Raw genomic sequence first — 14,043 nt, 5'->3', positions numbered from 1 at the left:
GAAAATATCTAGAACTGTTGCTGTTTACTTACTGAAGCATTTTCGGACTAGATGAATTGGGTTAAAATGTCTTAAAATTATCTGAGGAATCTTCTGACTTCGTTTGTCGGTAAAGTTTCTGAACACCCTGTATTATTATATTCGTGTTATAAAATTTCTATAAAAACTGAAAACTGATCAGAAAATTATATCCGAAGAGAAATCGCATAGCCTGGCAACTACGCCCTGTATATCCGTCAATATTTAACTTAAACCAAAATAAAAATTAACAATCAGTGCGATATCAATGAATTTATTTTCGTTGGTGACATTGAACCAAAGTTTTATTTGTAAAATAGGTCATTACGTTTTCTAATATTTTATATTTAAATCAAAATACAATTTGTTAGTACATACAACATAATTGTGTCATCCTGAGAAAGAAAGACTTTCCACACACGTAGCCGCTCATTTATTATGAATTTTTTGTGCGTTTTGTCACCAACTTTATTCTTAGTTTTCTTTGACGGAAGATTAACGTCCGCTTATAATGTATCTAATCCGCAAGTTGGAAAACTGATTGCTGTTGCAGCGGTATGTATCTATTAGACTATTACAAGCAAATATAATGGACCTTGGTAATTGGCGTAAGTACTGTGTTTGTTGAAATAATGTAGGGAGAGAAAAACGGAGAGAGATAAAAAGGGAGAGAGAGAAAGAGAGAGAGAGAGAGAGAGAGAGAGAGAGAGAGAGAGATAGAGAGAGAGAGAGAGAAAGAGGAACAGAATTCGGTGTCGTTGCAGATGCGGTCGTAGCATTTGCGATCACGGCAATTCTCGTTGCATTTGCGGTCATACAAAAATATGTGTATTTTATCGTTGCATGTGCGGTAATTGCCTAATAAACAAATAATATTTTTACCTTTTTCTACCACTATCACATGAATAATTCTATAACCAAGTTTTTGTAAGATTTAAATAATATTTACCATAGACGTTGATAAGAGGAGAAAATGCTTACTAATAATTTTATTACGGCAAAAAGTATTTTGGTATAAAAAAACTTGCTTTTTTCGAGAGTTTAATGAGATTATGTGAACTAATTAAAAAAAATGAAGATAGTTGATTTAATAAACCCTAGAGTCACATAAATAAAATATTAGCGAATTGTTGATTATTTCTATATAAATTGGTTACCTTACTGTTTAAGTCAAATGTTAAAAAGTATTATAAATTTCCTTCCCTAAGATGCTTTCATGTCTTTTTATATTTAATGTGTATTAGTTAAGTACAAACATTTAAAAAAATCCTTCACATTTTATCCAGGCTGAAGACTGGCTAAGAGAATCATAGGCATGTTAATTTTTTTTTGTTTTTTATATTGTTTTAGCTTTTTTTTCTATTTTTTCTGTTTTTTTATATTTGTATGTTTTTATCATTTTTTTTAATTTAATGTTTTTTTTTTAGTGAAATTTCGGACACCAAAAATGATTTTATATCACAAGAGCGCTGCAATAGTTCTGTTGCACTCTTTATCCTATTATCCAGTTGAATATACATTTTCTTTCGTTTCTTATTTTCTAGGTTTAAGTCCATTCTATTTAATATGAAATCGAAATATTCTGCTTCTTTTCTTAAATGTTGTATGAGAATGTATATGTTTGGATGAGGTTTCTTTAACATTCTGTTTAACCGGTTGTTCCATCCTTCCACGGCATTATTTGTTCGGTGTCGGAGGCCACGGCAGTTCCACATGTTCATGCTAATCACTGGATTTTCTAGCCATTCGTTAACGAAGTAATCATAAAATTTTGTCAAATTTTTATCTTCCGGAGAATCAGATTGAATAATTAGCCACCCGTCTTCTATTTGCTCCAATGGTAAGTATGCCAATGCAGAACACATTCTTAAATGAAGTCTAACGTTATCGTCGTTAATGTATTGTGTTGTCAGTCCGATCGACTGAATGTTCCTCCAAAGCGACTGATTAAGATGGTAGTTGCATCCATGCAGTCTAACATCTGGGAAAACAGTTTTGAGAGCTTGAATAACAGCAACTTCAAAATCAAGCGTCACTGTTGTTGGTTTCTATCTGCCTAGTTTTTTGTCAGTATTGTAAACAGCCTTCTATACGTTTTAATTTTATTGTTTGGTAGAAGCGCATACAACACAGGAACAATTATTCTTGTTTTGTCGTCAGTGCTGCCCATATCAACATGCATGGTATAATATATTTGTGTAAACTGTTTGGAGGAGCTCTTAAATGTACCGTCGACAAAAAATCTGTTTTTGTTGCTAACGTTTCCTTTGCTTTCGAAGTCGAAAAACATAAAATTCTTTCTCCTTCTTCAGTGTCGTCAAAACACAGGAAACTCTGACCATCTTCTAATGTCAACATTTCCAGTGGGATATCTATTTCAATAGACGACGTTCTGGTCCGACACCAGTTTGTAAATGTCTTGAACGACAAAGTGTAGACTTACGTGAGGCATAGAAAGGAATAATTTCACTTGCAAAATCGAGTCCTTTTGTAAATAGTTTTTCGAACTCTTCCCTGTAAATGTCTGGGGTTGGAGTGTCTTCTTCTCGTGCTCTCTTTTTTGAAATGTACGTAGCCTTTTTTACTTCTAAGAGAGCTACATCGGGGACACAAGTGTGTTGGTTGACTTCGATTAATTCCGTCAGTTTTGTCTTCATGCTCCCTTTACAGTTGTGGTGACGTTCTTTTACACATACCCAAGTTACAACATCTTCCTTATTCTTCCTATATTTTCGATACTGATATCCAGAGTGAAGAGCAGAAGGTTTTCCCTTGGTGGTTTCAATCACTTCAAAATTGTCCATTATTAAAGTTGTTACGTACTGCACTAAACATAAACAATCTCTCAAACTAACAATGTACAAATAATATGCATTTGTTTTTATATTTAGATTTTGGTAATTCTCCCCCCAACCTTTATAATTAGGCAAATACAAACTTTCCAAAAATCCATACTGAGGGGAGTATTGTGGTTTAGTCATTACTGTTTTCATTACCTATTGTTCGAAATATAGATAAGCGGATTAAAATATTTCAATAGGGTCGACCGGGCCTGCTAATAATTCGGGTGGTTACTAATTTACGGCCTTTTTACATTTCTAGCTTTTAAGTAAAATGTCTGAACGCAAGTGCAACGTTACCTGCCAAAATATTTTGGATTGACCGCTTTTGCAACGAAAATTACCTTGACCGCATATACAGCGACCGCATCTGGACCTATTTCACAGAATTCATAGTGCTTATTTTTTAATTTAGAGTACAGTATAACAGATTTGACTAAAACCCTCAAGGTCACTTGCTCCGCATAAACGAACATCTGTCGTCTCTTCTCCTCACTTCTTTTTCATGTACCATGTCATTTCAAAACGTTGGTAACCATCATAGCTATCCTAATTTTATTCACTGCCATTCTAAATAGCATGCTTGTATCAACGCCATACCAATCTAGCAAGTTTTTCAACCATGAGGTTCTTCTTCGTCCTGGACTGCGTTTGCCTGCTATTTTTCCTTGCATAATATTTTGCAGCAACCTATATTTGGGACCTCTCATTACATGTCCGAAATACTCCAGCTTTCTCTGCTAGATGCTTTTTATTATCTCAGTAGTCTTGCTGAGACGTTCTATACTAAATTTACAATCAAGGTGCAGTAGAAATAAACAAACCAAGACAAGTTAAATGCTACTAGGAGCACTCTCAAATCATAATTTACAATGTATATCTTACAGTTCAAGTTGATTTTCAGGTAGAGTTGACTCCAACTAGTTGGAGTCAACTCCAACTGAAACGAGCAGTAAAAGTTGATTTTAAAAATTTAAATCAACTTTTACTAGTTGGAGTTGACTCTTCCTGGATCGATTCAGTAAATGTTGATTATACGAGAATCTCAAGTGCATTTTTGATGAGTGTGCGTTTCTTTGTTTTGATCGTTTCAACTACTTATTAGTATAGTCTGTAACGTCGCCCCCGTTAGGTAAATTATTCTGATTCGATTTTTTGCACAAACTTACTCAAAGAAATACATCCGTATAACAATCCTTATAACAAATACACAGGGTGTCACGCGGTACCGCGGTCGAAAAATTGTTTAACCAATTTTTGTTAACCAAATTCACAAAAATAATTTTTATCTACTCTATCTCATATTATGTAAAGCAGCGGTTCTCAATCTGTGGTACATGTACGACTGGTGGTACATATCATTATTTGCGGTGATACACAAAACACACAAAAACTTAAAATAGTAGTACATAGTAAGTCTTGATTATACAATCTAAAAATATAGAAATATAATAAAAGAAACTTTAGATGGTACATGACTCAAAAATATTGAGAACCGCTGATGTAAAGGTTTTATTGTGTGAAAATTGTAAATATAGATAGCAGTACATGAAGGGTTTAAAGTGTGTCTGAAGTAACAATGTATTTTAAATCGGTTTTACTTTTTCGCACTGTTTTTTAGCACACTTTCATATAATTAAACATCCTTAACTTTCGCCTTCGGGAGGAAATCAGACACGCCCTTGCAACGGCAACTGAAATGCTCACAAAACAACGACCACGGAAGCAAAGATGGATGACAGAGGAAATATTGGATTTAATGGACGTCAACTAAAAAACAACAAATCTGTAAGAAAAGATGAAATACCAGCTAAGCTATTGAAGTTAATCAACGAGGAAAACTTAGACCTTCTTCTTGGACTATTTAATAATGTTTACAATACAGGGACTATCCCTAAAATATGGCTCGAATCAGTCTTCATACCACTGTCTAAAAAGAAGAATGCCAAATTATGCCAGGACTTCCGCCTTATAAGTCTATTAAATAACATTCTGAAGCTTTTCTTGCGTATCATACAGAACAGAATATGTATATTATAAAAAATGTGATGATGTCACCGGTCAAGAACAATTTGGCTTCAGGAAAGGTATGGGGACACGAGAAGCAATATTCTGTCTTCAAACTCTGGCACAAAGATACAAAGATCAGCAAGCAGACCTTTTTATCTGTTTCATAGATTTTGAGAAAGCGTTGATAGGCCTTGATAGAAAGATTGAACGACATCGGAGTCGACAAAAGAGATTCTAAAATTATAGAGGCTATTTATTGGAATCAGAGAGCAATCATAAAGACCAATGGTAATACGTCAAGGCCAATTGAAATACAACGAGGTGTTAGACAGGGTTGTGTGCTATCACCCATACTTTTAACGTCTACTCTGAGGTAATATTTGCGAACTCTTCATCGCACTCTTCAGAAGGAATCAGGATAAACGGGCAGAGAGTAAATAACATCCGGTATGCAGATGATACAGTATTAATGACTGATTCGGACCATAGTCTGCAGATACTGTTGGATAGGGTTACTGAGAGTTGTGAAAAAATGGGGATGAAGATCAATACTGCGAAAACCAAAGTTATAAGAATATCAAGGAACAAAAATTTACCTCTTCCAATAAATATGTGAAACACCAACAGCTTGAATACGTAAGCCAGTACAAATATCTTGGTTGCTGGTTCAACAATCAACTTTATTATAAACAAGAAGTCAAGAGCGAGAATAGAGGTAGCCCGACAGGGGTTTATCAAAATGAAAAGCTTATTTTGTAACAGTAGCATTCATATCAGTCTTAGATGTCGTTTTCTGCATTGGTATGTGTGGTCAATACTTTTGTATGGAACGGAGGCCTGGACACAACACAACACTGATGAACAAGTTGGACGCCTTTGAACTCTGGCTTTATAGAAGAGACTTGAATATACCTTAGACAAGTCAGACCACCAACGAATATGTTCTGAGGAGAATAGGTACAGATAGGGAACTGCTAAAAATCATTAAAGTCAGAAAAGTTAGCTACCTGGGACACATAATGAGAAACAAAAAGTACCGCCTCACGCAACTGATAATCCAGGGTAAGATTGAAGGAAAACGGGGTCCGGTAGGCGCCAGATTTCATTGCTTACAAATCAGAGACTGGACCGGCCTTGATTCAACATCTTTGTTTAGAGCCGCATTGGACAGAGACAGATTTGCCAGTGTAGTCGCTAACCTCCACTAAAGGAGAAAGCACCACAAGAAGAAGAACTTTCGCCTTGTCATGGTGATGACATGTGAGCAATAAATTACAAAAAAAGTTTTGACAGAAGTTTGAATTTTTAAATGCCAAAATGGTGCAATGGTGCATCTCACTCGCACTCACATTGATAGCTGCGTCAATACGCTCCTAGCTCTCATTGTTAATAATTAAAAATAACCGCTTAGTAATAAAATAATAACAAAAATTTCTTCAGTATCTTGTAGGGGGGTCGTTAAAATTCGTATGACAGTAATGACAGATGACTTTTGCATATTGTATACCTACCTAATTACTAAATCTGTAAAGTTTTGATTTATTTTGTATGAATATAATTGCGAAACACTACAGAATTTTACTTTTTGACATAAATTTTATTAATAAGATAAATTTTGTACAATATTTTTAATAATTAAAGTAAGTAAATTTTAATTTCACTCAAATAAATAATCGATTGCTGCCATTGACCACTTACATTCAATCTTGGTTAATTTGATTAATAATCGCGGCAGGTAAAGTAACATTCTTCTTTCAATACAACAAAGTGTTACTTTACTGCCGAAAATGAGGGCAAATGAGTACAATAATGGATGATTTTAGTGACGTTTGGCGATAAACAATGATTTTAAACAAATTCGCTAAAATATTTTTTTCACTTCGTACAGTTTCTTTTTTAGATCCTTTAGGCCTTTTTTCTCTAAAATTGACTGTTGTCGAGTTATTAGCGACTTAAATTTTGAAAAACGCCCTTAAAAAATAACCATTTTTAAGGTTTAATAACTCGGTTAAAGATAATTATTGTGAAAGTCGAGCGAGCGGCCGTGGAGTAACGGCATAATTGCTGGCCTCATACGCCAGTGTACGTGGGTTCGAGCCCTGCCAAAGACAAACCATTTTCATTTCCAATAATGACACGAGCCGTCTCACCGTGCCTCGGAGAGCACGTTAAGCCGTCGGTCCCCCTGGGCTAGTGTACATCGACACTAGTTACTTAAAACAGGGTTAAATATGTAATTGGCGCCGGAACTGTCCGAAAGGCAAAAATACCATACGATATTATATATTATGAAAGTCAGAACCTAAAAAAAAATCAAAGATTAAAGCTACCTATATAAGATCCTGAAGAAATTTTTGTCATTATTTCATTAATAAGATATTATTTTTAATTATCAACAATGAGCGCTAAGCGTGTATTGAGGCGGCCGTCAATGTGAGTGCGAGTGAGATTCACCATTGACGGCCGCCTAATACGCACTTAGCGCTCATTGTTAATAATTAAAAATAAAGCTTAGTAATAAAATAGTGACAAAAATTTCTGCTGGATCTTGTAGAGGGGGCTATAAACTTTGGTTTGGTCACATTCTGACTTTCATAATAATGGATTTTAACCGAGTTATTAGTCTTGAAAATGGCTATTTTCGCACTCTTCAAATTTTAAATCGCGTATAACTCGACAACAATCAATTTTAGAGAAAAATCACAAAATACCTTTTTTTGCTCAGAATAACCCAAATGATCTAAAAAAATATTGTTCGAAGTGAAAAAATTATTTTTGTGAATTTGTCTAAAAAAAATTGTTTAACAATTTATCGATCAAGGTACTACCTGGCACCCAGTAGATTTGTTATAAGGACCTCTTTTTGAGTAAGTTTGTGCAAAAAATTCGAATCGGAGTAATTTACCTAACGGGGGCGACGATACAGCCTAGACTAATTTGAACATTTTCAGTAACAGTTAATTTCTAGAATCGGCTGTTTGTATGAATCAGAATCAACTTTTACTAAATGGCATTGGGAAGAGTATACTTTTCCTAGTTGGAGTCTACTTTTACTAGTAAATGTTGAATATAAATCTTCATTTTATATTTATAATCAACTTTTACTGAAACCAGCCGTTAGAGTTGACTCCAACTAGTTGGAGTCAACTCCAACTGGATAATCAACTTGAACTGTAACATATATACATTGTCAATCCCAAATTGTGATTTCCAAAGTTTATACATTGTAAATTATGATTCGGTAGTGCTCCTAGTAGCATTTAATGTGTCTTGGTTTGTTTATTTCTACTGCATCTTGATTGTAAATTTAGTATAGTATTATGGAGCTTCGAATCTTCTCCACACAGGAAACTTTTTAAATTCTTCTATAGCACCACATTTCGAAAGCCTCAAGACGGTTTAGGTCAATTTTAGTCACAGTCCAGGACTCGACACCATAAAGTAAGACCGAGAACACGTAGCAGCGAAGTAGACGAATCATCAATGCCAATTTTAGGTCTCTGTTACATAACACCTTGGACATTCTTCTAAAAGCGGCTCCGGCCTGCTCTATCCTAGATTAAATTTCGCCGTGACTTTCTGCGAGTCAATTTAATTGCTGTCCAAGGAAAACGATTTTATCAACTTGCTCAAGTTTGGTATTATTTACATATTATATAGACGGTTTTATATGCTGTTGTTTACATAATACGAGTATTTTGGTTTTCAAAGTCTATCAAAGTATTTTTGGTCTATCAAAGAGTGTTTGCAGATCTTCTTGAATAGAACCTAGGAGTACTGTATCGTCCCCATATCGCAAATTATTAATGACTTTATCGTTCACACTTATTCATTCTTCCTTTTTAGAAAGTGCATTTCTGAAAATCCTTTCGGAGTAAACGTTGAAAAGCAGGGGTGACAAGAGGCATCCCTGTCGTACTCCTCTCTTAATATTAAGAGCCTGTGATTGCACACCATCTACTAAAACTGATGTTGTTTGATTCCAAGAAAAATTTGCAATTATGCGAACGTCTCTGCCATCCAAGCCAATGTCTTATATAGTACGTTCTTTAAAGGTAAAATATTGCAAAACTTCTAAATTTTAAAGAAGCGCTTGGATTGACATGAAATTTGGCACACACATAGCTAACAAGTCAAAGAAAAAAGTTATATTGTGCCGATATGTGCTTTTGCCCTAGGGCTGAGTTTCGCCCCCTTATGGGGGTGAACAATATATGTTCGAAATAAGTCCGAAAATAGATAAAATGACTAATTCTAAGCAACTTTTGTTCTATAAAGTTTTTTACCAAGTTAATACTTTTCGACTTATTTGCGAGTGAATATGTTAATTTTTCTACAAAATAACCACGTTTTCAGACGGTTTTTCGCAAATAACACAAAAAGTAAGTATTTGGTCGAAAAAAAAAATTCTTATCAAAAATATAGCACGTAAAAAAGTGAAAAACGTGGTGTATATATTAGGTCACTATACCTAGTAGAAGCAGAGTTATAGCCAATGAAAAACAGGTTCATATTCGTCCAATTCCAAATCGAATAATTTAACGTGCCATAACCAAAAAACGAAGCACTTTTTTGGAGAAAACTCATTTTAACTTTTTTACGGTGTTTAAAAAATACTTATTTTTGTTTTTAAAAAAAAAATTTTAGCATCAAAAGTAAACAAGTTACCCTCAAAATATAGTTAGTCCCTTTTTTTTGGTAAAAAATCGGGAAAATCACCCCCTAATTAGCATTTCAAATGAAGTTAATTGTTACCATTTCACAAGTTTTTTTACGCGCGTACGTATTGATCATATGATCTATAAGTTTCATCGGTTCAAAGTCCTTATTTTTGAAAGAGCTGTAGTTAAAAGGGCTTGAACGAGTCACTTATCACGAGTGTATGCAAATTTAGAAACACTGCATCTTAACCAATTTTTGTCTTACAGAAAGACAAAAAATACAAAATATTCAGAAAAGTGAAGCCGACTTTTTTATTGTTTAAGATTTTTGGTATCTCTAACAATTTTTTAAGTTATTTTGAATAAAAGCATTTTTTCCAAAATTAAAATTTCTAAAAATTTTACTTTTAAAACCAATTTTTTTTAAAATAAGCACTTTGAATCAATAAAACTTACAGATCATATAAACACAACATACAGTCGGAAAAATGAAAGAATTCCCATGAATGAACATATAAAACACGCTGTATTTTCCTGTCACCGTGTCACAAAGAAAATTGTCCAATGCAAGTACATGTAATAATTATTGTTACATGTACTTGCACTGGACAATTTGCTTTGTGACACGGTGACAGGAAAATACAGCGTGTTTTATATGTTCGTTCATGGGTATTCTTTCATTTTTCCTACTGTAAGTAACTTGTGAAGCGGTAACGATAAATTTTATTTAAGTTGCTAATTCGGGGGTTTTTGCCAAAACAAAAGGGACTAACTTTATTTTCAGCGTCACTTGCTTAAATTTGATGCTAGAAATTAAAAAAAAAAACAGAAATAAAGCTTTTCTTAAACACTTTAAAAAAGTTGTAATGTGTTTCCCCAAGAATGATTCATTATTTGGATATTTCACATTGAATTATTCTATCTGGAATTTTTCGAATATGAACCTATTTTTCATTATCTATAACTCTGCTTTTGTTAGGTATAGTGACCTAATATACAGGGTGAGGCAGATAAAAGTCCTATTAGAAATATCTTGAGACTAAAAGAAACAGAATCATGAGAATTGGAATGAAGGGGTTTTGAAGAGTGATCTCTTTAATGAAAATATTTTCATCGATTTGCTACTTCCGGTTATACCGGAAGTGGCTTATAACTTCGTTTTTTTAAATGGAACATCCTGTATATTTTTATATTTTTGGATTCTCCTGGATGTCTTCTTTCTTAAAATATAGGTTTTGTAATGTTATACATGGTAGTTTAAGAAATAACTACGTTTTTTTTCTTAATTTCCTAGCAATATTCACACCCTGTAGAATTGTGGTAGTTTGACATCAAAAACTATATTTATGTTCAAATGATTTTTAATATAGTCTACTATTGTTAAAAATTGTTAGTATAGATAATGTTGAATTGTACCATACAGGGTTGGTCGAAATTCGGAAAGAGTATTTTCTGAGTTTTCTTAAATGGAACACCCTATATTTTATTATTGTAATGAAATGATATTTTATGCTACTTTTTTATTTCTTAAGCATTCCCTATACCTAACAGCTTTAATTTGTGAGTTATTAATGATTCAAGCCAAACATTAATTTCAGCAAAAAATGTGTGAAATTTTATTAGGTTGGCCGTGAAAATATTCAATCACAAATAATTTTTCGGAAATAAACACATATTAATCTAGACTGATCTTTAAAATTGCCAATAATGGTTGAGCTATCAAAATATCTACGTAGTTAACATTCTTGGCGCGATTAACAATTAAGCACAAATTAAAGCATTTAGGTATAGGGAATGCTTAAGAAATAAAAAGGTACCATAACATGTCTTTTCATTGCAATACTAAAATACAGGGTGTTCCATTTAAGAAAATTCAGAAAATCCTCATTCCGAGTTTCGACCAACCCTGTATACTAAAATTTAACATTTAGCTATACTAATAATTTTTAATAATAGAAGAATATATTAAAAATCATTTTAACATAAATAGTAGAGTTTTTGATATCCAACTACTACAATTCTACAGGGTGTGAAAGTTGCTACGAAATTCGAAATTAATAAAAAAACGTAATTAGCTTTTAAACTACCCTGTATAACATTACAAAACCGCATATTTTAGGAAAGATGACATCGAGTAGAATCTAAAAATGTAAAAATATACAGGGTGTCCCATTTAAAAAAACGAAATTTTAAGCAACTTCCGGTATAATTGGAAGTGGCAAATTGATGAAAATATTTTCATTAAATAGATCATCCTTCAAAACCCCTTCATTCCAATTTTCATGATTCTGTTGCCTTTAGTTCTCTAAATATTTCTAATAGGCCAGTTATCTGCCTCACCCTATATACACCGTTTTGTGTTATTTGCGAAAAACCGTCTACAAACGTGGTTGTTTTGTTGAAAAATGAACATATTCACTTGCAAATAACTCGAAAAGTATTAATGTGGCGAAAAAACTAGATAGAACAAAAGTTGCTTAAAATTAATCACTTTATCCATTTCAGGACTTGGACATATATTTTTTCACCCCAGAGCAAAAGCACACATCGGCACCTTATCATTTTTTTTCTTTGACATGTTAGCTATCCGTATGCCAAATTTCAATCCAAGCGGTTCTTTAAAATTTACAGCAAAACCGTGAAAGAATGTACTATTAGAGCTTCGATCAATATATGTAGAGTGCTTAACACGATCAAATGCCTTCTCCTCACGGTTGCAGATATACATATATATATATATATATATATATATATATATATATATATATATATATATATATATATATATATATATATATTCCGCTTCCATACAAAGTCAGTCCAGTAATAGGTAAATGAATGAACAATGTCAGACCAGTGAAACAATGTGAGACCATATACGTGGCTCCGGATTGTTTCTCGCAGTTTTCTACATCAATTTGCATATTTTATTGACTATTGCGGAAGAAAATGAAAGAGTATGGCATTATCTACTGCAAATGATACCAACATGCCTATATTTGAGCCACATATAGTCAAAAAGTGCAAGGCAAAACTGAAGTCAAGTGGCTCCACATTGTACGAAGGATTGTTTTGTTAGTTCCAACGAATTCCGCCTAAAATTATATACAAGCGCTGTTGCATCTATTTGTATATATGTCTTAAAATTAGCAATTCCGAACCAACAGAAGTGGCAACAGCGTTGGTTGTAACTATCAATACAGTATATCGTTTCGTGTCACCTCAGGTAAAAAAAGGATATTATTGAAACGGTCGACCCGAGGGAGTGACAATACAATGATAAATTTGTCGTTCGTAATTTTAAATGGATTCTGGTTGTTTGGAATACATAACAGATTTTCATAAAATGTATATTGTAAATAATTATAGTAGAAAGAACAATATTCTTTAATTGAGTTCCAAATTTTAAAGAGAACAAAATTAAGAAACTAATGTAGAGATATTTTGAGATATTTTTATTTTGTTTTATAATGTCGTATAAGGTATATTTTCTTTTGTTTTTTGTCACTTTTTTACAGACAAATTGGCTGTCTTACTTTTAATGTAGATTATAGTTTGGAAAAGTAATTAATTCTTGTAAAATGTTGAGAATGTGGCGATACAATGCTCTCGTCTCTTGTCATGTCCGACCGATCTTTGTGACTTTATTATTTTAACTATATCTGGTTAGTCATATAAGTGCTGGTAGTTTCCCACTTTGTACAGTTCTCTGGTGTCATCTTTAACTGCTCCATATATTCCTGTAAGAATTCTTCTTTCTGTGATTTTTAAGCAGTTCTCGTATTGTTTTGTCATTGTCCATGTTTCACAGGCATACGTCATTATAGGCCCGAACGGTAGATTCTTATTTTGTACAGCTGGATACATTTTTGGATTTTATTATTTTTTTGTAACGCAAACCAGCAACGATTTGCACTTTGTATCTTGTCTTTGATATCTGTTTATGAGTAATGATGTTGACAGAGCTGATTGTAGCTCCCAAATGTTTAAACTAATGAACCCTTTTAAAGTTGTACTGGTCCATTGTAACGTTTTACTCTAATATTCTGTCTCACTGTTCCGTTCGTATTATAGCCATAAATTTTGTATTATTCTTATTTATTCGGAGGCCTATTTGTTTTGCAGTATTTTACAGTCTAATAAAGTCTTCCTTGATACCTATCGTTGTATTTTCTACTATCGGCCAAAACCAGTATAGTGTGAAGCCCTTGTGTTATAATATGTAATGTGAAGATAGTGTAATATTATGCGAGGAGTGTTTCTGTGCTCGTTTTGTACACAATACTCTCCAATACGGCATTTGCTCTAACCCTTCAACGCCCAACATTTTTAGGTTCCATGTATGCCCAAGGGTGGGTAAAAAATGTTCACCTCGAAAATAGCTAATATATTTATTGAGAGTTGTTGCAAATGGATTAAACTTAAGAATCTTATGTTATGCTTAATTAACACACCATCTTCTAAAATATTAATATAAACAATTTACAAACCTTACAACAAAATTACAATGTACA

At 33.2% G+C, this 14,043-nt stretch overlaps 1 protein-coding gene across 2 annotated transcripts in view; it reads left to right on the top strand.

Annotated features, from left to right (window-relative positions):
- The first annotated feature begins 324 nt into the window (after positions 1-324).
- LOC126881395 (lysosomal acid phosphatase-like) overlaps positions 325-14,043 on the top strand; it is a 77,418-nt gene continuing 63,699 nt past the window's right edge. Inside the window, exon 1 of one of the 2 annotated variants that reach the window (XM_050645650.1) lies at positions 325-573. In XM_050645650.1, coding sequence (XP_050501607.1) covers positions 457-573 — 117 coding nt within the window. In that variant the 5' untranslated portion in view covers positions 325-456. The remainder of the gene's footprint in view (positions 574-14,043) is intronic. The other variant, XM_050645649.1, reaches the window with a different exon arrangement.

Source organism: Diabrotica virgifera, chromosome 3 (assembly GCF_917563875.1).
Source record: "Diabrotica virgifera virgifera chromosome 3, PGI_DIABVI_V3a".
Taxonomy (NCBI): Eukaryota; Metazoa; Arthropoda; class Insecta; order Coleoptera; family Chrysomelidae; genus Diabrotica; species Diabrotica virgifera.
The sequence above is the reverse complement of the archived record's forward strand: the minus strand, read 5'-3'. Positions and strand labels throughout refer to the sequence as shown.